The 24,338-nt window shown below is 43.2% G+C and overlaps 1 protein-coding gene across 1 annotated transcript; it reads left to right on the plus strand.

The window, feature by feature from the left end:
- TRPV5 (transient receptor potential cation channel subfamily V member 5) lies at window positions 1-22,629 on the plus strand (the record flags this gene model as incomplete). Its single annotated transcript, XM_084896564.1, has 15 exons — window positions 1-128; window positions 2,603-2,700; window positions 2,802-2,924; window positions 3,333-3,470; window positions 3,740-3,838; window positions 3,988-4,163; window positions 4,533-4,679; window positions 6,525-6,737; window positions 14,258-14,344; window positions 14,443-14,519; window positions 14,735-14,900; window positions 15,094-15,160; window positions 17,273-17,541; window positions 20,701-20,807; window positions 21,533-22,629. The coding sequence occupies 15 exons, from the start codon at window positions 1-3 to the stop codon at window positions 21,819-21,821; spliced, it is 2,184 nt and encodes a 727-aa protein (XP_084752690.1). The 3' UTR covers window positions 21,822-22,629.
- Window positions 22,630-24,338: the final 1,709 nt, after the last annotated feature.

Raw genomic sequence — 24,338 nt, forward strand, 5'->3', positions numbered from 1 at the left:
ATGGGGACTCCTCCACCCAAGGTGAAAGGGCCCTGCACCCACCTCCAGAAACTTCTGACCTCATGGATGTTCAGAGAGAAAGATTGGGATCAGCGTCTGGATGAGGCCCACATGCTGCAACAGAAGAGGTAAGCTGTCCAGTCACGCAGCATCCCACCTCTCGCTGATCCACAGACCTTCCTGCCCACTCCAGTCTATCCCCAGAGTTCAGCGCCAAGCACTTGGACGTGCCCTTTCTCCCAACCTACCGTTATGGTCACAAAACCCAGGTTGCCCCTTTAGTGGTGAGGGGTGGGGGATGGAGCTGAGCCCCACAGGGAGACCTTGATGTGGATTCCATAGATTTAGAGGCAGAGATCTCATCTGCCTACCTGGTGGGAGAAGAGGGTGGGGACAAGAGGGATCAAAGAAAAGAAGCCAGTGTGTTAGGGGGGTTGCAGGTAGGTGCAGGTTGGTGGAGAACAGGTTGCTGGGGAAGGAATGAGACCCTGTGGATTGAAGAAAGAGGGAGGAATCAGTGTTAGTAGAAATGGAAATGGATTGGTGGGAAAGAGGAGGAAAGCTTTGTTCACCTGGAGCTGCCAGCCAAGGAGGGAAACCTGGGTGACACTGGTGAGTCCTCAGTTCACTCAGCGGTCGCCAACTTTTTGGATCTCATGGATCACCAGTGGCTCTCAGACCACCAGTTGGTGACCAGTTTATCTGTGCCGTGGTATGCTGGGGACTGGAAATACAGCCATTGATAAAGCCTGTGTCTGCTTCTGGGACACTCAGTGTAGGTGGGGCTGATACACCTGAGGGCAGGTAATTTCTTAGCTAGTTAGCCCCGAGGTCCAGATCCCAGAAGCACAGGCAGGGCAGGGACCCATCTGTGGGCAGGCCTCTGCATGGGAGTGTTTGGGGAACTTTTCTCCCATGGGAGAGCATGGGAGCTCAGACAATGAGCTGAGCACACATATCAGCAGATCAGGGGTCCAGCCAGGGCTGGTTTCACAGGCAGGTGACCTCTACAGTTGCACAAGGCTCTGGATTTCAGAAAAGCCCCGCACTCCATTTAATGCACTGCTATCATCTGGAAATTCATAATTCTGTTTTAAACAAGGGGTCCTGCACTTTCTTTTTGCACCAGGCCTTGTAAATTGTGTAGCAGGGCCTGTGTGCAATCTAAACCCTCATTCCAGGAAAGGCTCTCTGCTTGCTCGGCAGCACCCACCCCAGGCCCTGCGATGGAACCTTTGGCCTCCCACCTCTGTCCCTGCTTTGGACTGGGATTAAGGCAGACCATCCCTCTGCAGGGGGCAGTGGGCTAGAGGCTTGGGGTGACAGCCTGTGTGATGTGCCCTCAGCACAGAGCTGAATTCTAGAAGCCTAGCCCTGGCCACCCTGAGCTGGGGCTGGGAGTGAGGGTCCAGGTGAGATGGGGCAGGGACTGTGCCTCTCTCTCTGCTGATCCCTCCCGAAAGTGCGTCCTTAAATTAGAGAAGATAGACCTAAACTCTGCCTTGAGAAAAAAGAAAAAAGAAAAAAAAGCTGATTTGTTAAGTAAAACACTCTTTCCAATGGCTCATGGGGCCACTGGAAGAGGAATCTGAGGCTGGGAGACATCATGGTCACAAGTCAGTTTGTTTGCCTTTTATCTCTCCCTCATGACCCTCAACCTGCCAGACCCTGTGGTCATCTTCACAGGCAGCTAATACTGACTCGTCCAGCAGGGTGGGCTTCAGCTTTGTCTCTTGTTTGTCTCATCCAGGCAGGGGAAACAAAGGCTGGCCTCTCCACAGGGTGCCCCCACTCACTCCAAGCTGCTCTGTCTGAGAAGCTCCAGATTGTGCTCCCCCTTAGTTACAACAGGGGTATTCAAACCTTTCAATTTAAGGGCAACACCCAGAAGGAATAGATTCTCCATAAAGCACTCCAAACTCCCCCTGCCTCCCACATGGATGTGAATCTAAACAGTCCAGAGGGGTAAACACATGTGGCTCTCACACCTGGCCTGCCTCATCCTCTCTTGCCCGGTTCTGATCTCGCAAACTCCTCAGGCCAGAGTGTCAACCGGAAACCAAAGTTCCATCTCCCTGACCTGCTTCAGCTCCCCAAGCTCCTAAAACATTTACACAGCTTGATGGATTTTTTTTTTTTAGTGCTTTATTTTTTTTAATTTTATTTTTTAAATATATTTTATTGATTTTGTACAGAGAGGAAGGGAGAGAGATAGTTAGAAACATCGATGAGAGAGAGTCATCGATCAGCTGCCTCCTGCACACCCCCCACTGGGGATGTGCCCGCAACCAAGGTACATGCCCTTGACCGGAATCGAACCCGGGACCTTTCAGTCTGCAGGCCGACGCTTTATCCACTGAGCCAAACCGGTTTCGGCCAGCTTGATGGATTTATCCTGGCTTGATGGCCTCCTCTCCTGGCCACCAGGGCTACTCACTCCACGGCACAGGCCTTCCTCCCCTGGTCACTACAAGCCTCTGCTGAGTCTCCCAATCAATGATTCCAGGCCCCCAGTATGGGGAGGTCTAGTGTGATATCACAGCTCTGCTCTCAGATACTGCAATTCTGTATCTGCATCACTCATATTTATTTTTTCCCCCAGGATTCAAGAATCTCCACTACTTCAGGCTGCCAAGGCCAATGACCTGTGTGTCTTAAAGAAACTTCTGTTGGACAGAAGCTGCGACTTTCAGCAAAGAGGTAGACTCGGAGTTTAATGTGATAGAACTATCAGAGTTTCTGCAAAGCGGTCTGTTCCCGGGGGGGGGAGTGTTTGATGCAACTGTCTTACTGTTCTCCAGGAGCCCTGGGAGAGACAGCACTTCATATAGCGGCCCTCTATGACAACTTGGAGGCTGCTATGGTGCTGATGGAGGCTGCCCCGGAGCTGGTCAATGAGTCCACCCTGTGTGAGCCATTTGTAGGTTAGGAGCCTTTAGTTTTTTGAGGTGGAAACATGTAAGGGAGGACCTGTTCACATGGGCCTGACTTGGGAGGAATACACAGGTTCTGGTTTTGGCTTCCATGACTTCCTCAAACCATTTGTTATTTCCCTTCAACTCCTTTCATGTTCCCTGAAGGGCAGGACTCTATTTATTTCACAGCAACACTAGAGTGATTGCAATTATGCCCTGTCTCCAAAAGCCAAGACATAGGGACAATGCAGTAAACAGCCTGAGGGATGAATTGCCCTCAGCCACAGCCCAGTTTGCAGAGCTAAGGGCATAAATCTATTCAAGGATGTGGCAGGGATCTCCAGCAAGCCAGGCAGATGGTGCACCTTTGGAAGAAATGGGGACAGACCCTTTGACTGAGGGCTCTTTCTGAACCAGGTCAAACTGCACTGCACGTGGCCATCATGAACCAGAATGTGAACTTGGTACGAGCCCTGCTTGCCCACGGGGCCAGCGTCTCTGCCAGAGCTACAGGCACAGCTTTCCACCTCAGCCCTCACAACCAAATCTACTTTGGTGAGAACCACAGCCAGGGCTGGGCAAGAGCCAGGGGAGGATGGGATGAGGAGAGCTCTGTGCTTGAGGGGGTTGGGTTGGACTGGGGTTAATTCTTATAGGGCTTAAGGCCAGAGCCCATTCCCTCAGGGCCTCTGCACCATCTCTGCCTCTGGTTCTGCTGACAAGTGTCCCAAGTCCAGAGCTGAGCTGTGTGGAGGAACAGGCAGTCACTGGGAAGTTGCCCATCCCAGCCTGCACTCATGCCATGGAGCCCTCTATCTCCCCAGGGGAGCACCCTTTGTCCTTTGCTGCCTGCGTGGGCAGTGAGGAGATCGTGCGTCTGCTGATTGAACATGGAGCTAACATCCGGGCCCAGGACTCTCTGGGTAAGCACTGGAGTGTGGAAAGGACCTGGGGAACAGGAAGGGAATGGGAGAGTAGGGTCTGGGACAATGGTCAGGCCCACTGTGGGGTGGGCATGGGAACCACTGGGGACTAGGGTCCAGTAGCCACATGACACTGGTGTCCTCCCCAGGAAACACAGTGTTGCACATCCTCATCCTCCAGCCCAACAAGACCTTTGCCTGCCAGATGTACAACCTGCTGCTGTCCTATGATGGACGTGGGGGCCACCTGCAGTCCCTGGACCTTGTGCCCAATCATCAGGGTCTTACCCCCTTCAAGCTGGCTGGAGTAGAGGGCAACACTGTGGTGAGGGACACCCTCCAACCCTACATGTTCTCATGATCCTTCTCACCAAACTCTCCAGAAGGATGGTAGTCCCTTCCAATCTGTCACTAAAAGCCTCAGCCTCAGGAATCCCTGAGGCTCATTCTTTAGAATATCTACTGGAAACCCAAAGCTCTGCTCCCTTTGCCTGTTCTTTTCTTTTAGGTCTTTGTAAGGTCTGTGGAAAGGAAAGATAATTAAAAAAAAAATAATGTTTATGTAATCAAAGGCTTGCTACCTTCCGACTGTCGGTCAGTCCTGAGGAATGGGTGCCAAGCTCTTCAGTGGTGGTGTTCTCCTGGACCAGCTTCTCACACACTGACACTCCAACTCACTGCTGTGTTCTCACAGATGTTCCAACATCTGATGCAGAAGCGGAAGCACATCCAGTGGACCTACGGCCCATTGACCTCCACTCTCTATGACCTCACGGAGATCGATTCCTGGGGAGAGAAAGTATCCTTTCTGGAGCTCGTGGTCTCCTCTAAGAAGCGGGAGGTAAGGATGATATGGAGGATCAGGGGCTGTCATGTGTTTGTGCAGAGCCTATCCATTTGCTAAGATCCTGAGTTCCAGACACTTCCTCACCTAGTAATATATGGAGATAAGACTCCTGGAACCTTTGGGAGAAAAGTCCAAGCAACACGCCTTTCCTGACTGCTCGTTCCCTCTGCTTAGCTCTAGTCCCTTTCCCTAACTTTTTTCATACTGACATTTCAGATAAGGAATTCTCCAAATGGAGGTTGCTTACTACCATTCATTCATTAATTTATTCATTCAGTATATTGAACATCTTCTGTGTCCCAGATGCTGTACAAGGAACTGACAATACAGCAATACTAAACAAAACACAGTTCCTATCTGTCAGCTCCCCCAATTACAGTCCCCTTCCTCAATAATTGCAGTAAAGTACAATGTATACCATTCCAGGAGTTTGTACTGTGCATAATGGCAGCAAAATTGAGGTTGGGTGGACCAGAGACAATGGTCCCAGAAGTGCCTGAGGTAGGTCTTTAAGAAGGAATTAGGGATTTTCAGAAAGATGAGGAAGAAAAAAGAGAGCTTTCTAGAGAGGCAAAAACATGGTCAGCCCAAGTTGAGTGATATGAGGGAAAGGCAAATATGTTAAAGACAGGTAGAGAGGAGAAAATATTTAAACTACTGGGAATCTCTAAGATAGTGGCCAGATATAGCTTCTGTTATTTGCCAGCTGTTAATTTCTTAGGAATCTTTCTAGAGCCATAAAATCAGATGACTAACTGGTAATGAATAGAAGAAAAGGTGAGTGGCTAGTTTGTATGAACTTCCTCAGAGGATATTAGTAGAAACAGGTGTACCTCATTAGAGCCTACTCCCTCTGATAGATTGTGCCACCACAAGTCCTTGGTCTCTGATTTCAGCTGACTCAATATTCTCCTATAGGTTTTATTCTTGTCTTTGTCAGCTAGTTTTCTATTCCTTCAAAGTTCTTTTCCAGCTTCTTTTCTATCACTGCCTTCCCCCTTAGTTCCACCAAAAGACCCAGACTCCTACCTTCTTTTTCTTCCTGCTCTGTCCTGCCACATATATCTGGAAACTGCACTCTCTCTCTGTTCTCTAGGTTTAGTGGAAAATATATTTGTTCTGTTGATGGTTAATCTCTCCAGATGTACTTAGAATTTTCCTTTTTTTTTTTTAAATATTTGCATTTTTATACTTTCTGAGATGTCCATTACCCTCTCACATTTGTATCATTAATCTTTCACTATCTAGTTACATCAGAGGTCATTGCCACATTCACTACCTGGGTCCTCTATCACTTTTTTTCAGACCATAAGACTTCTAGAACAAATCTTGACTACTTCCTTGCTTGAAATCCCAATTGCTTCCTATTATGTTAAAAAAAAAAAAAAAAAAAGTTCCAACTCCCCACCTTAACATTCATGATGTAGGATAATCTGTCCATTATAGAATTCATTCATTTTAACTCCTGCCCATCACTGCCAGCAGGTTATCTCTTATCCCCAACCATATCTCATCTGCAAATGGCTTCTCATACCTTCCTGCCTTGGCAATTGCTACTACTTCATAGAATGATCTTATGAACTTTCCCTTCACTCAACTATGTGCTGCTGCTCATTCTTCAATGCCTCAATGATGTTATAGTGTCTTGTGTTCACTTCTATAACACTTTACCCATAGCCCTTGCATATAGAAGATGTTTACTAGTTGTCTGTAAAAGAAAAAAAAAAAAAAAAGATGATGTCATTGCTGGTGATTGCCCTGCCCATAGGGGACCCAGTGGGAAGCCCCACACTGCTCACTATGTTGGTCACCCCAAACTACATTCTCCTTCCATGGCAGGCTCGCCAGATCCTGGAACAGACCCCCGTGAAGCAGCTGGTGAGCTTCAAGTGGAGGAAATATGGGAGGCCTTACTTCTGCATTCTGGGTGCCTTGTATGTGCTCTACATGAGCTGCTTCACCATGTGCTGCGTCTACCGCCCCCTCAAGTTTCGTAGCGACAATCACACAGATTCCCGAGATATCACCCTTCTGGAACAGAAGCTGCTACAGGTGACTCTTCGCCGAAGGAGATGAAAGGGAATGTAAACATGGGGCAATGGTTCTGGAGACCAAAGTGATAATATCTAGGGAAGACACCCTTCACTGCGCTCTAACAGCTGTAGGCTTCTAAGCACCCAGACAGAAGTTGGACATGAGATAAGGGTACTAGAGATGAGGCTTACTAAGTAAAAATATACTTGTCCAGTGAGTTGTGGCTTCTCTGATTGTGAAAGAATGCTTGGTGTTAGTAATAATGTGCAATGGTAAAATTCCTTTCAATGTAGGGAGAGGACCAGTCTTTTGTAATGTGAACCTGAAGGGAAACCCCGTTGTCCTAACGGGAGGGAAATCATGCTCCATGTCCATGTCTGGGCCCATTTCTGCTCTGTGAGGTCACCATAGCTCTCTGGCTTCCATTCTCTTCTGTGCTCTGTCAATATGAGCACAATGGCAAGAATGTATCAGCTGTCTGACCACCTGTCAGATACACTGCAGGAGGATACCTGTATAGTGTAGCAGGCCGAAGCAAATAATCTAGGAAGCAAATTTACTCTGGTGGGTTTGCATCCTGTGGTGTCCTTCAGAGACCTGGGTGATGAGGACACTGAGTAGAGGTGTGGCAGAAATGTAAGAGTCTGCTGTTCGAGGGAGCAAGGCCTAAATTGGGCTGGTTGAATTTTCATAGGACAGCTTTTTTGTCCTGGTGATCTGAAAAGAGCTGAAAGGGGCTGCAGGAATGTGGGCAGGAAGTGAGACAGAGGAAGAAGAATTTAGCCATGCAAGTAGGAGGCAGGTGACTGGAGATGTATGCTCTATGCAGAATGGACCAGCCATGAGTATAACTCAGCCCGGACTAGTGTCTGAATGAGAACATAAAATGCATAGGCCAAGGAGTAAAGTTAGACCAAAGACAGTGGTATGCACAGAGAAGGAACAGGGTCAAACCCTAAAGTAGATCAAGACACTCCATCTCTTCTGCTTCTATAATCAACTCTAAATACATAGACAATTGCTCATGTATCCAGAGCTTCTGTCTCATAAAGAAGGAGGGCATGGGTGCTTAGGGGAGTTTGTGTCCCATGCATCTTGAAATGGGCATGAGGGTGAACCCCAGTATGGAGATCAAACTGGGGAACTAAGGACATTTAGAATATGGCTAAGTGAATGGGTGGGTGGCTAGAAGTAGAAAACAATATAAACGTGAAGGAGTTGGGGGTGGCTGGGCTTTTTCAACATCCCCAGCCCTATTTCTGCAGGTGTACTAATTCCCAGCCTTCCTTCGTCTCAAGCTTGCTTAGGGATTTTCTGGATCTGGAATGGAGATAGCTGTCTGGCCCAACAGTTGGGTGATGTCAGGTGATTAATTAGCACCAAGTCTCCTCCCTGTGTGACTCTTTCTCTTTGGGGCAGGACTAATTGTGTACAAACATGTTCCTTTGACCCAGATAGTCTAAATTATATTGTAAAACCCCTCCCTTTGCCTCAGGACTAGGTGAAGCATAATTTTATCTGACTGTGTCTACTCATCCTTTATTTTTTTCTCTCCTATTCTTTTCTTTTTCTATTTTATCCTTTTTCTCTTTCCCTGGTAAGATGAGGGTCACTGGAGTGCAGGGGCAGGGAGTCACATATAGAAGTGCCTCCCACCCTCTACTATTTAAGTAATTATTGGCCCAAACAGAAGACTCTTGACTTTCAAATATCTTTCCCTGTTTGGGGAAGGGAGAGGAAGAGAGTTAAGAATGCTATTGTAAGGGGTTCGGATAGCAAAGTTCACCAATGAAAGGTTCCTGTTCTTTGGCATTGCTCCTTGAGAAGCGGTCCTGAGTTTATGGACTTTTTGTGTTCCTTGCATTCAGTAGTTAAGTCAATTTGGATCAGATCAGGGGCTCCCACACCTATTACCATAATCTGAAAGTTTCTGCTTTCATGATTCACCAGATTAGTTGCTAATAGAAATTTTTCTTTTTTTTCCTGGCTTTTTGTTACTTGAAAGTCTTGGGAAAATGAAAATGTACCAATACAGGTGTTGACTTGATTAATGCAATGGTTGACAGATTTTGTTAGCCCATAGAGATTTTTGTTAGATAAATGAATACTTTAACATCCAATTAAATTAATCAATCTGGACACATGAGATTTCAGTCTCATTCTTTGGTGAATCTCATGGGTTCTGGAGCAATCACAGGGCTCCATGAGAACAGCCTAGAGCACCATCTCAGGACAGTTGAAGTGAAATAAAATAACTACAAATTACACAAAAGCAGAGGATGGAGTTCATCTAAATCTAGTCTTAAAAGTATCTTAATGGATATCTTAAAGCCTAAAATGCCTCATTGTTCATTCATAAAAGTTATGCTCTTTCAGAGTTTCCCAAGAACTCTGTTAATTAAGTGGAGTTAATTTCCTATCTCCATTCAATGTCTATTTGGCTTGGGCAGTACTATACCCACTATAGCACTGACTCTCTTAGGTTTGCAGGTGGGTAGACAGTTCAAAGTCTGGGAGTCAGGCAGCTTGGTTGTTAGTCCTAACAGATCCTACCTCTGTCTATATCAATGTTTTTTATTAACCAAGATTGCACATTAGAAGCATGGGAAGCTAGTAAAGATATCAGTTCTAAGCTTTGTCACACCTAATAAGTAAGAATGTCTGAGTGAGGCCTTGCATTGGTATTTATAAGAAACTCTCAGTGATCCTGATATTTAGCCAAGGCTGAGAATTATCAATTTCCATCTTTGAAATTGATTTAGCTCCAGCTGTCTAGTCTTAAGTCAATCACTCCAATAATTAGATTCCTGACATGCTGGTCAGCAAGAGGGCATTAGTCACTCACCATCAGATCTCCTCTCTGTCTCTTGAAGAAGATTTTCCACCATCAAATTTCCTTTTTGTCTCTTGAAATTCTGCATTTCTGACTCACTGCTAGGTGATGCTTTAATTTTTTAGACCCTATTTTGGATGATAAAACACTTTCATATCATTTGATCCTCATACATGTCCTAATAAATAAATAATATTATTATCACCATTTTTAAGATAGTGAATCTGAAGTCAATCAAGAAAGGTTAAATACTTTGACAAAGACACTTATCTAGTGAGGGCAGAGCTGGGTCTGAGGTTCTAATCTGCTTCACTCTGAACTTCCCCTTTCATATGAAGCCAGACCATTTCTCCCTCCAGACAATGTGCTAGATTTCAGTTTTTCTTCTTAGGGGATCCATTGCACGAGAAAAGTATGTCTCTAGGCTTTGCCCTGAGCCTGGGCCTGCATACTCACTCATCTTTATCTGGCCACATCTAATCTTTCCCAGGAAAAATGAGGGACACTGGAGTGCAAGAGCAGGGAGTTACTTACAGAAGTGCCTCCCACTTTTAGCTACCAAAACTACTGTCTATTTTTTAGATTTGATCACAGGAACTATTTTTCTATAGGATATAGTGTAGATCTTACTTCTGTGGTAAGGACTCCTCTGAGAAAATGCAGAGGCCAAGACATGAAATAAATCTTTGGAAAGCAGTCTTAGATGGGAACTAGAAGATTTTCCTCATTTTTGGCCTAGTGGTTCTCAACTTAAAATATAGAAGAAACACCTACATTTTAAAAAAATGTTAGGTCTCTGATCCAAACTAATTGACTTAGTGACCCCAGTGTTTGCCTGGCTATGGATGTCATGACAAAAACTTCTCAATTGTTTCTGATGGACAGCCTAATAAGAAACCCCTTTATATTTGAGAGGATCAGAGTAACTCTTCATTAGGAGCCAGTAGGACTCTTTCTTTGAGCTTATTTCTTTGTAAGACTTGGGTCTTGGGAAGGAAAAGTGGGTTTAGGACTTTTTCTGGTGCCCTCCCAGTTTCCTCCCAAGTGACTCATGCTTGCTCCCCACCCTTCCCCCTGGTGGTACATGTTTGTGCTATGCACATCCCTTCTGGGCATTTCCTTCAGGGCAATGAGCTCAGCCAGCTGGCAAGTGTGAGCAATCTCACTGGGCCAATTTCTCATTGAAGTCAGCCTCTGCAGGGGAGTGAGCTGCTGACAACACCTGAAATTTCAAGCCATGTGATGATGTAAAGACTTCTGGTCATTTCTGGAAGGCACTTGTTTTTAAAGAGGTGGGGTGGAATATTTTCTGTGTAATATTAGTCATGCCTACTTAAGTGACCTTGAGCTAGGAATCTGAAAATCTAAGAAAAGCCCAATTAGTTATCACTCTTTTCCCCATTCCCACATCCTGAGTCCCCCTTGACCATTCTCCTGCAACTCTCAGATCATGCTCAGCTGCTATCTACCTGCTCACCCTCTCCTTTCCCTCCTTCTTTCTTTTTTTAAAAAAAATATATATATATTATTGATTTTTTACAGAGAGGAAGAGAGAGGGATAGAGAGTTAGAAACATTGATGAGAGAGAAACATCGATCAGCTGCCTCTTGCACACCCTCTACTGGGGATGTTCCCGCAACCAAGGTACATGCCCTTGATCAGAATCGAACCTGGGACCTTTCAGTCTGCAGGCCGATGCTCTATCCACTGAGCAAACTGGTTCTGGCTTTCTTTGCTTTCTTATTATGGGAACACCTACTATGTTGTGAGTGAAAAGTCAGTTAGATGTCCCTACTCTCGGGGAACTCTAAGTTTACTGGTGAGACCTAGAGTGCTCCGATGATTTTAGTGTGAGGGCTATGAACAGAGTGGCACCATGAACCTATAGTAGAGTCACCTACCGCAGAAGGAGAGCTGTGACTTAACTCTTGAGGATTAAGTAAGGGTGAGCCAGGGAAACATGATGGAGGAAGAAGACCGTGGTACCATACTGCCTAGTTTAAGGAAAAGGACATTTGGCAACAAAGTGGTGAAGGAAACCACTTTTTAGGGTTATCAGATCCCAGGTGGAACAGATACAAACATTTGGGGTTTCTGGACACCTCTGTTATTCAGGGATCGCATACCTATAATGGAATCTACTAAACAAGCTAATGGTACTGGTGAGGGGAAATCCCAGAAGGAGGTGGTGGTGATAGAAATTGTCCCCAACATTTCCCATTAGTGGGGGTTTCACCTTTTCATTTCTGGGGAAGAGCTGGTGCCACTCTCTTCTAGGACTCACCTGACCAATTTGTGCACATTTACTTCTTTTCTTTTTAATTGAGCCAAGGAAAGGTTGGTGGCAGTTTTGTAGACATACTCAACCAACATACAAAGTTTTAAAGATAATTTTTTTAAAATATGAATTTTAATTCATTTTTAGAGAAAGAGAGGAAGGGAGAGGGAGAGAGAGAAACATCAACTGGCTGCCTCCTGCACACCTCCTGCAACCCTGGTATGTTCCCTGACTGGGAATTGAATGGTGACCTTTTGAGTGCATGAGACAACACTCAACCAACTCAGCCACACTAGCAAGAGTCAAGATACAAAGTTTTAAAAGGAATTCAAAAATTTTCTGTGGACATATATATGACATTGATAGAGTTATTTTTATATTTAGTCCTATTTTGTTTCTATAGTTAATGTACTTATTTTGTGATCGCAATTATTGTGATCGCAAAAGGAGTTGGCATGTTTTACAATTGGAGACAGGTGTCATGGGAACATTAAGATAAAGTACAAGGCCTGTTAACTGAATTTCAGGACAGAAGAGAGGGTATTCAAAGTAGCTTCTAGGGATGAGGATGAAAAGAGAACTCTGAGCTTCCTTGAAAACAAAGGAAAATGAAATTTCCCATTATATGATAAAATAAAGTTAACTAGTTTCTCAAGACAGACAAATGTCAGAGAAGTTTATAGATCATTGGTTCTTTAAACAAAATGTAACTAAAGTCTAGTCACAGGTTGTTAGATCACACTGTTCATCAGGCATAGATATCAACTCTTTTCCAGTCTTTCTTGGCCTCATATGATGTATTTGAAACATTTCTACCATCTGCTAGTCAGTCTGGCCCTACTCTTAAAGGTTAGTTTCTTGGCTTCTTCTGAGTTCATCTATACATTATGAGCTATGGGGCACTTGGTGGGTACTTTCTTTATACCATAGATCACCTCCATATGACATCTCTTCCTATTTCAAAAGCTATGCCTCTCACTGGACCAGTGATTGCACCACTGAAGTAGCCTTCAGAGGGATGCTAAGAGGTTCCAGTTTATTAGCAGAGTAAAGTTACTTAGCTTTCCTTATGTCTCATGAGCAATCATATCCTCCCCAGCTGAAATCATCAACTTTCACACTGACTCCAGGGTCCCTCAACTCCTAACTTGGGTACACTATTCAGATATGTGACTGTGGAGAACAGAGTTCTCCAAAGTGTAAAGGGTACTTGAATGTGTTGAATTATTTGTCTAAATTTATGTGTGGACTGCATATGTATGAACCATTTTCTAGAAGGAGGGTCTGTAGTCTTTTTTATATTCTCAGATGTGCTCAGAACTTCAAAAAAGTTAAAGATCATTATTGTAGAATTCCATCACTATGTCTGTATAATGTTGCAAAGAGTCACTGCCATAATATGCATCCAAAAAGGATGGTCTTCTTTTTCTCTTGAACATGGAACTATACCTTCTACACCTACTGCTCAGGACAAGATGGGGCCCTTCCTCAGAACTAAAGTCCATATAGTGTCTTTAGCACCTTGCCTGCTCTTTTCTACATTGACAAGTCCTTAGAAAACCACGATAAATATTTCTATAGTACTTTATGGTTTTTGAAGTACAACCAAGTACATCATCTAATTCCTTCTTCACTAAACCCTGGAGAGGCAAGCATCAGAGTTTCCATTTTTCAGATGAGAAATCTCAAGCTCAGGAAGGTCTAGTGACTGATTTGAGGTTGTGCTAGAGTTAGTGGGTTCTGGCTCCACATGGGAAACTGAATTCTGTGGTATGTTTATAGTCCCTTCTACCTGCCAGGAACCACAATGGTATTGGAAAAGCTGGAATTTCTGCATAGCTGAAACCATTCCAAGCCACTAATACCTCTTCCTGTTACAATAACTTTCTAAACCTGATGCTCTGAAATGTAATCGCAGCCTCTTGGTACATATATCATAAATTACCACTCATAACATAAAAGCTGACATGCCTAGGGTATTACTTAAGTTATCAGTATAAGCAACATATAGATATACAGACTAATGGCCTGGTCACAGAGTTAGCCACAATGACAAAACCATCCAGGGCGTGGTGGTGTAGAAAGGTGATCTTTTCTTCATTTTGGATAGACTTTAGTTACTTTAGACCAGGGGTGTGGAACCTTTTTTTGCAAGGACCATTTGAATATTTATAACATCAATTGCAGGGCATACAAAATTATCAACTTAAAAATTAGCGTGGTATAAAAAAAATTAGTCTGCTATATTTGGTCAAACATTTCATTAACTCACCCATAATACTTGGTAAGTCCAGACCAAATGATTTTGTGGGCCTTATATAACCTGTGGGCCTGATATTCCCCACCATTGCTTTAGACCACTTTCCCAAAAGAATTTGAGTCTCCATCCATCAGAAAGCATTTCTCATCCTGAATTTCCCTTCATAGGAGGCCTATGTAACTGAACAGGATAAAATCCGGCTGGTGGGGGAGCTGGTGACCATCGTCGGGGCTCTGATCATGCTGATCTTAGAGGTGAGGTACACATGGGGTCCAGGCCAAGGCCATCTACCTGAGGCTCCAGACTGAACTGCAAACTTCATGGTATTTTTGTTTTACTGGCCTCTTTCCAGATCCCAGACATCTTCAGGGTTGGTGCCTCTCGCTATTTTGGACAGACTGTCCTTGGTGGGCCATTCCATGTCATCATGTGAGTGTCCCTTCCTTCCAGCCCCATGCCTTCCCTCACCAGAATTGCTGTAGGTCTCTCTGGGACCTAGACCTCAGCTGACTTTTCCTATATGTGTGTTTCATATATAAAGACTAAGTCTAAATGTGTAGGTACCACCCAAGTTATGACTATGCTGAAGAGCACCTAGAATATCCAGCCTTCCCCTTACTTCCTGCTCTCTGCTCTCCTCCCAGCATCACCTCTGCCTCCCTAGTTCTGGTGACCATGGTGATGAGGCTCTCCAACACCAGAGGGGAAGTGGTGCCCATGTCCCTTGGTCTGGTACTGGGCTGGTGCAGCGTTATATACTTTGCCCGAGGATTTCAGATGCTGGGTCCCTTCAGCATCATGATTCAGAAGGTCAGTGTTTTCCCCTAAGTCTCCTCTGGCTTCATCCATGGGACCTTCCCAGACAGAGGGAGAGGGAGGGAGCCAAAAGAAAAATGCTTCTCAGAGTGGATCTGGTGGAACTCCAGGGACCTCCTAATCAATTAGCAATAACTGATGGGAAAAGGATTACTCCACCTCCTCTCCCCTTCTCTGTTTCCTGTAGATGATTTTTGGAGACTTACTGCGTTTCTGCTGGCTTATGGCTGTGGTTATTCTGGGATTTGCCTCAGGTAAGAGTACTACCTCCTCCTCAAGAAGATCCTTGGATCCAATTCTTAAGAATATTCTCTCTCACTCTTGCTCTCAGTTCTTGTTTGCACTCCTATTTACTCCCCCATCCCAGAGGAAAGTGAGTCAAAACACAAACTGACACCCCTAGAACCAGATTCGCTCAAGTTGGACTAGAAGGTAAACCCATGTGCTCTGAGTTTCTGAGCCAATAACATTCATGTTGACTACCCTCCCTGCAAGAACCTTAAAGAATATGTAGAAAAAGGGCTTTGTAGTGAGAGGGACATTAAACATGAAAGACTGGCCACATGTGGCTTTCAGAAAATGGTGTATGCACACAGTGCAGTATGTAAGCTTTCTATATGTATACTACTATAGAAGAAGAAACATAAAGCATTAAATAACACATAATGTGCTTTCTAAAAAAAATTGTATTGCGTTTTTTACAGAGTGAAAGAGAGAGGGATAGAAAGTTAGAAACATCAATGAGAGAGAAACATTGATCAGCTGCCTCTTGCACAACCTCTACTGGGGATGTGCCCGTAACCAAGGTACATACCCTTAACCGGAATTGAACCTGGGACCCTTCAGTCCACAGGTCGATGCCCTATTCACTGAGCCAAACCGGTTAGGGCCATAATGTATTTTTTTTTTTTTAATGTGTGGTCAAAGTTGAAAAAAGAGAAAGAATTCTCAAAAGGAGGTACAAAAAAAATGTTTTGAGAGATCGAAGAATGAGAGAGGAAAACAGACAGTTGTGAAGAATGATTGTGTAGAGAGAGGCAAGTAGGGGCTCACCGAAGGCCCTAGGGGCAGTGGGAGAATGCCAGGGAGGAGAGAAAGGATCATAGCATGAAATTGGCAGACAGGGGTAGAGACAGGGAAAGCAAATGAGTAGAAGAAAGTTTTTAGGCAGAAAGAGAAAGGAAGAGCCAAAGGCAGCAACTCTAATCCAGTCTTCAATGTCTTCAACTGAACATCCATAAGACAATGGGATGTATTAGATGATATTTGAGGAACCCCTCAACTCCCAAAGACCAGGGCTCAGTACAAAGGGCACTATTCCTGTCTTAGGAATTCCCTATTGAATAAGGATCCCATAAAATAGAAGACAAAAAACTGCACCAGCAGTTGAACTATAAAAGGGTAAAACTAATATATATATATATATATATATACATATATATATATATATATATACACTAATGTTTATATATAACTAATATATATAACTAATATATATATAACTAATATATATAACTAATATATATAACTAATATATATATAACTTATATATATTATATATATATATATATATATATATATATATATCCCAGTGCATGAAATTTGTGCATGGAGGGAGGGGTTCCCTCAGCCCAGCCTGCACCCTCTCTAATCTGGGACCCCTCGGGGGATGTCTAACTGTTAGTTTAGATCCAATCCCAGGGATCGGGCCTAAACCGGCAGTCGGACATCCCTCTCACAATCCAGGACTGCTGGCTCCTAACTGCTCACCTGCCTGCCAGCCTGATCACCCCTAACCACCTTTGCCTGCCAACCTGGTCACCCCTAACTCCCCCCGTCATGTCCTGGTCACCCCTAACTGCCCCCTTGTGCCAGTCTGGTTACCCTTAACTGATCCCCCTGCCTGCCTGGTCACCCCAACTGACCCCCCCTCCCCCCCAAAACTGACCTGGTTGCTCCTCACTGTCCTCTCTGCTGGCCTGATCACCCACGAAGCCTGCTGTTCAGTCTTTTGGTCATTCCTCACTAATGCCCCCTGCCAGCCTGGTTGTCCCACACAGCCTTCTGTTCAGTCATTACTGTGATTGCGTACTGGCCAATTTGCACACTATTCTTTTATTAGTATAGATAGGCTAAATATTAACATTATCCAGAGTGATGAACTTGGCATAAAACCTCTCAGAATTAGCCAGGTCCATAGGTAAAATGTAATTTACATGTATACATTCACACATCTATATTTATGGGTGTGTAAGTTGGTATGCGTGCCTATCAGTGTATAGAGATATATTTTGGAGGTAGAATGAATGCTTATTGAGATAATTCTCTTTTTTTCCATCTCCATGCCTTTTTCTTGGACGGAGCAGCATTCTTTATCATTTTCCAGACAGAGGACCCAAGCAAGCTAGGGGAATTCTATGACTACCCCACATCACTGTTCACGACCTTTGAGCTTTTCCTCACCCTCATTGATGGCCCTGCCAACTATGACGTGGATTTGCCTTTCATGTACCACATAGCCTATGCAGCCTTTGCCATTATCGCCACACTGCTTATGCTCAACCTGTTCATAGCCATGATGGGTGACACTCACTGGCGAGTGGCTCAAGAACGGGATGAACTCTGGAGGGCTCAGGTAAGTTTTTCTAGTGTTTTTCTTACTAAGGAGCAGGGGATAGAGGGAAAAATCAGAGTGCTATGTTATAGTGGATGACTCTTAGGAGAGTCACAGGAAACCCAGAGATACATTTGGATAGATCGAGGGGACAAAGGAGGGTAAAATGGTAGCAATGAGTAGGATCAACACCCAAGATCTGAGGATATTGATCACAAGGGAAAAATAGATCTAGCCATCATCTAAAAATCCAGGAAGAACTAGAAACAGTCTTGTTCTTACATATCCTAGTTTTTAATTTAGACCTTATCTTCTATAACTCCCTGCTTCTCTATGATCTGTTTTTAAAATATATTTTTATTGATTTCAGAGAGGAAGGGAGAGAAAGAGAGAAACAGAAACATTGATGAGAGAGAGACATGATCAGCTGCCTTAGCAAGTCCCCACTGGGGATTGTGCCCAGACTGGAAATCAGACCATGAATTCATGGTTCATAAATCAATGCTCAACCACTGAGCCACACTGGCAGGGCTGTTCTGTTTTTTTTATAACATGATAGACTAATAAAATTTTAGAGTTGAAAATGCCTTTAGTGGTTCTCTAGTTGAGTGTCTATCCATTGTATAATCATTTATTACTCAGAGTCATTCAATATCTTTGAAAATGCTGATTGGGATCTTATTACCATGTGGATTTGGGCAGTGATTGGGAGGAGGCAAGCTTACTTCACATTTTAAGTGTTTTTTGTTATTATAAAAGGCCATGTTAATTGAGCTGAAACATATTTTTCTATAATTCCATTCTTTGGCCCAAGTCTTCTTGTATAATGTGGAACACACCCTTCCCTATGAGGACTATTCAAATATTTGAATAGAGCTATTAGTTAATCTCTCAAACTTTTCATTCATTTCACAATAATTATTTAGATAATAACTAAGTTGAGTTGGGAAGTATCCAGGAGCTGGGGGATACAAGCACAAACACACCAATGCAAGCTGTATCCTCCTGGAGGTTGGGAAGACAGACATCAAACAAATGACTTGCAGGAAGCTGTACAATTGTAATAAAAGTGTTACAGAGAAGCAGAAGATGTTGAGAACAGGGTGCAACAGGGAAATCTGATAGGAAAGTTAGGAAAGGCTTCTGATGGAGAACATTCAAGAGGAACCCTAAACATGGGTAAGAATTAGCCAGTTAAGAAGAATAAGGAAGAAGGATGGAGATTAGGATTTGTATTTCTCAGGACTCTTGGCTATAGGACAGAAAATCAAACTTAAATAGACTTAAGAAAAGCAGTGGGAGGAGTTTGTGTTGGTCTTCTTAAGTGGAAAGTTTAAAGAGTTAAACTAACTTTAGGCATGTCTGATTGGAGTCCAGATCGTTTCAGGCACTATACCAGCTCTTCTGTTCTGTTCACTTTTGTCCAGCTTTTCTAAGGGAAGCTCTAAACTCCCAAAGGAATGAGAAGGTGTACTTCATAGCACAACACCAAGGGACCCATTCATGCTGTATCCTGATGCTGTGAAATGTGCCTTTAAAAGAGCATCTTCCCTTCAGCAATCCCAGCCTCAGTTTTATCTCATTGCAATACGTCTGAGTTACAGGACTGGATAGTAGCAGTGATGGTAGTGGAAGAGGAGTCTGGGGAGAAAAGACTAATTAACCAGAACTGTATGCAGACAAGTCTACTCCAATTGATAGAGAAGGAGAGATTATCAAAAGTTACCAGAAATGGTGAACAACATAGACTGGTGAACAAGAACAGACCCAGAGATAAGGAGCCATGGGTCAGACTGTTGGACCTCAAAGGGAGGGTGGGGATAAAAGGGAGAGATCAACCAAAGGACTTATGTGCACACATATGAGCTTAACCAGTGGTCAAGGACAATAGAGGGTTGGGGGCATGAGTGGGGGAGGTGGAGGATTGGAATGGGGGTTTGAGGACAAATATGTGATACCTTAATCAATAAAGAAATTAATTTTTAAAAATTACCAGAGAAGGTGGCGGGGGGCAGGGAGGTGGAGGTAAAAGATAGCACAAGGAAAACAAAAAGTGTCCTTTCAAGATAAAGAAAAACTATCTAGCGAAAGGGAATGGAATTATTGAAAGTCCTGAGGTTGAAAGGAACTTGGTACAACTAGGAAACTGAGAGAAGGTCGAGAGAAATGTAGAGTACTAGAAAGACACAGAGTGCAAGAATGGAAAGTGGAGAACTGGGCTTTAAAAGGATTGGCAGTCATTTCAATTAATGAAGCTTCCTGGCCCCAATCCATCCTGACTGCATGCTCCTGTTCATGCCCCAATAGATCATGGACCTTTCAAAACTGGGATGGTCCTGATATGATCAGAGGAATACAGTATGAAGAGTGGGCATGTCCTTCCTTGCTTTGGACACAATACCATGAATAGCATCTAAAATTGAGCTTATGATCAACTAGAACCTTACATCTCTGTTATCCAACTTACTCAGCTAAGCTCCTTTACTGTTTTCCTGTACTTACACATGAAGAACCTTATATTTGGTTTCCTTACATTTTATGTTATTGGTTCCTGCCCAGCTTTCCTGTCTGGTGAGATCATTTTTATATGATTTCGTCGCCTTGCAAATTACATACCTCTCCTTATTTTTGTGTCATGGGCATATTTGATAAGTTTTTCTTCTGTTTCATTTAAGTAATTAATGAGGGCAGGGCAAAGTACAGAACATGGTGACATGCCACTAGAATTTTCCCTGTCAAGTGTGCTGTCATTAATCTACTCTTCTCCTTGTTAGGATATTTAATTTGCTACAAGTTCCCTGAGCACTAGCAGCCTTACTTCATCCTCTAGATCATAGAGAGTCTATTTATATTTTACTTAAATCAAGATCATTGGCATATGGCTATCCTATGAAAGCAAATGATATTACTTTGTAGTGATTCACTTTTGATGAATCTAAATATTAATGTAGGGGTCACTGTTTTATTCAAAACACTCATAAAATATTCTCTGTCCTTTTCTGATGAATTAGGAGTAAAGCAGATAACATGGTGCCTGGCACAGGTGAGGGAATGGATTGACTGTCATCTCCACTGATATCTGCTGTCTCTATTCCACAGTTGCCCTTGGGTTCTCTGTCTGTGTTCTCTGAACCACATAGCTCCTTCTGAGTTCTTCCTTTACCTCTCTCCCCTGTCCAGATTGTGGCCACCACCGTGATGCTGGAGAGAAAAATGCCTCGCTTTCTGTGGCCTCGCTCTGGGATCTGTGGGTACAAGTACGGGCTAGGGGACCGCTGGTTCCTGCGGTGAGTGACAATGTGTATGCATGAACTGAAAATGTGTGTGATGCCATGGGAACAAGGGTGACCACTTCTACATTTATCACCCTCTTCTCCATTCTCAAGATCCCCAATTGGACCGTAGGGAGGTCTATATAGTGACCTTGCATTGGCCAGTTTGAGGGAGGAGGTTGGAGCCCAAGAGGGTAGAAGAAATGATGATAGCTGATGCCAGGCTGGCTATATGTCCATCAGGGCAGTAACATGTGAAAAACTATATCTATACTTCTATGCTTGGATGTGGACATGGGCTACTCAACTTGTTATAATCTTATTTCCAGATAACCCCCATTCTATTCTTACCTTGAAGCTAACCTCCTTCATACTTTAGTCTTAGCTCCTAACCTGGCTCTTCTCTCCTCTTATTTATGTTCTGAATTTTACCTCATTTTTATGATATAATTTTTTATTAATTGGCTTTTTTTTCTCTTTCCTATTCCCCCATAGTCCCCCACCATCATACCCACACTCAAATCCTGAGTTCAAGAGCTCTTTGGTCTCTATCCCAGTTAGTCCTTCATTCTATTATACTTTCCTTCACTTGACCCTGGGTGCTCTTATGTCACCTCTGCTCCTTACCTTCCTATTTCCTCTTGATCCACTTTCTTACATATGTTCCATTCACCTCTCTTCGTCCCTACAGCCCATCTCTCCCCACCTCAACTGAGTGCTTTCCCTTTTCCCCTCCTCAGAATCGAGAGCCTCCATGATCAAAATCCTTTGCGAGTGCTTCGCTATGTGGAAGCTTTCAAGTCTTCAGACAGGGAGGATGAACATCTTTCTGAGAAACAACCCTCTATGGTTGAAAATGGGACTCGAGCCAGAGGCTCTCTGACCCTCCCAACACCTTCCCTGTCTAGGACCACATCCCGCAGCAGCAGTCACCGGGGTTGGGAAATCCTTCGTCGCAACACTCTGGGACACTTGAATCTTGGACTGGAACTTGGTGAGGGGGGTGGAGAGGAAAATATGTATCTATGATTAGAATTCCTGTTGCTGTTGACATAACTCCAGGTGGCCTGGGGTGGGAGGCAGGGAGAGAGGCACTTTCCTATACAAGTATCTAACTTCCATGTTGTTACTAATGGGAGGGGATGGACAGAATAATATTTGAAGGCCATATCTCAAACTTCATCTAAGCATTTCTGGAGATGGGCAATAGGTCAATAGGTATGTGTTGTCTGATATATATCTTCTGAAAGCCCTACATCTTGGGAAAAGGAGGTATCTTTTCTCTTTTTTTCTTTTTCTTTTTTTTTTTTTTTTTTTTTTTTTTTAGCAAAGTTGGGCTTGGCCATCGAAGACAAAGACATGAGATAGGGATGTTAGACTAACAATATCTGGATCATCTCTCTTCTCCATAAAGGTACTGGAAAGTAGTAAGGTGTGTAGCCTGCCTGGATTCATATGGCTCTGAGGTTGTGGTTCTTCCCTTTTTCTTATAGCCCTGAATGGCTCTCTCTCCACTTAGCAACCAAACCCCAACTAGAAGACTATAAGAAAAAAGGTTTTTTATGCTTGCTTTATTTTTTTTAATTTATTGTGGTAATATATACATAAAATGATCACTTTAATCCTTTTTAGGTATACAATTGGCATGGCATTAATTATAGTCACATTGTTGTTCAACTACCACCAGTATTTATCTACAGAACTTTCTTATCATCTCAAGGTGAAACTCTGATACCCATTGAACATTAACTCCTCATTATCTGCTCTCTAGAGCCCCTAATAATCAATGCTCTACTTTCTTTTATAAATTTGATTACTCTAAGCACCTCATAAAAGTGAAATCAGACAATATTAGTTTTATTGTATCTGGTGTATTTCACTTAGCATAATGCTTTCAAGGCTCATCCATGTATCATGTATAAGAATTTCATTCTTTTTAAAGACTAAATAATTCAATTATATGCATATATGTTTATCCATTCACCCATGGTTGGACATTTAGGTTGTTTCCACCTTTTGGCTATTATGAGTAATACTGTTACAAATATTAGTGTACAATTGTCTAAGACCCTGGTTTTAATTCCTTTGGGTACATACCTAATTGCTTTAATTGCTGGCTCTTACTGTTATCTTTGCCTAATGTTTTGAGAAATTGCCATATTCTTTTCCTCAGTGGTTATGCTATTTTACATTTCATCAAGCAATATACAGTGTTCTAATTTCTTCACATCCTCATCAATGCTTGTTACTTTCTGTGTTGTTATTGTTGTTGTTGTTCAGAGTAGGCATCCTAATAGATGTGAAGTGGTAGCTTATTGTAATTTTGGTTTATATTTCCTTAATGCCTAATGACATTGAACACCTTTTTGTGTTCTTAATGACTATCTGTAAATCTTTTTTTTTTTTTTAGAAATGTGTATTGAAGTCCTTTGCCCATATTTGAATTGTGTTGACTTTTTTGTGTGTGCCTTTTTCTGAGTTCCTTGATTTTTGAGGCTCAGGAAGTGTTTGAATCTTGTTTGCATAATGGTGTGTTTTTAAGTGTGTGTTGCAAATATTGCCTTTCAATGCTTGAATGTTCCAAACATTTCTTTTATGGGACTGTCCCTAGTCTATCCCTCTGGTGACTCATTAGCAGTTGACCATCCTTGTGACTAGAGGTAGCTCTCAACTATGTCTCCGCCACCCCCATTTCCCTTTGCCCCTTTGCTGAGTTGCTGGGTGGACAACAATAATAGAAGAGAGGCCATCCCTCTTCAGGAAGGACATTGGTAAATGGGCATCTAGGGTGCTCATTATAGGAACTCAGGTACAGCCTCCTTTTTGTGTCCAGCCCTTTACTTCTCATCCTAGCCCTATGATCTCCCTCACCATAATAACTTTTAAGAGGACTATAATCTATAACAGCAAAGAGATATGTGGGATTTGTAAAACCATAGACAGGTTCACCCAGATACTCATGCAAAGCACAGAAGACTATGGGACAGTGAGGGGTCACATGATCATGCATGCACACACTCACACACATGGAGGGTACATAGGTAGCAAGGGTTCTTAAAGTGTTCAGTGAGTCACCATGACCCCTTGTATTTTCTTTTACTTTGGAAGAGTGTCCTCTCCTGTTGACAGCTATATTCCCACCTGTGTTCCAAATCTAGTTTTCTTTCTGTCTTTTCTGTCATCTGTGCCTATCACTTTCTTCTCTAATGTTCACACATGTATATCTTCAACCTCTCCCTCTCCACTAGTTCTAGTCAGCAAATAACCATGCTCTATTCTTTTCCATCTCTAAACAAGTTGCAAACACCCTCCACCTCACCACCACCTTTTAGCTATTACTGCCCCATCTTTTTTTTTTCTCTTTCTCTTCAGGGCCAAATTTCATAAGAGAAGACTTCATTTTCCACTGACCTTAAACAGATTCCTCAATCCACTGTGATGTGACCTTACCTCTCCATGCTACTGATATCATTCTCATCAAGGTTATCTATCTACCTGTAGTTAAATCCACTGAAATACTCAGTCTTGTGTGAACTTTCTCTAGCA

This window comes from Pipistrellus hanaki, assembly GCF_964339955.1.
Source record: "Pipistrellus hanaki genome assembly, chromosome: 10".
In the NCBI taxonomy this organism is placed as follows: Eukaryota; Metazoa; Chordata; class Mammalia; order Chiroptera; family Vespertilionidae; genus Pipistrellus; species Pipistrellus hanaki.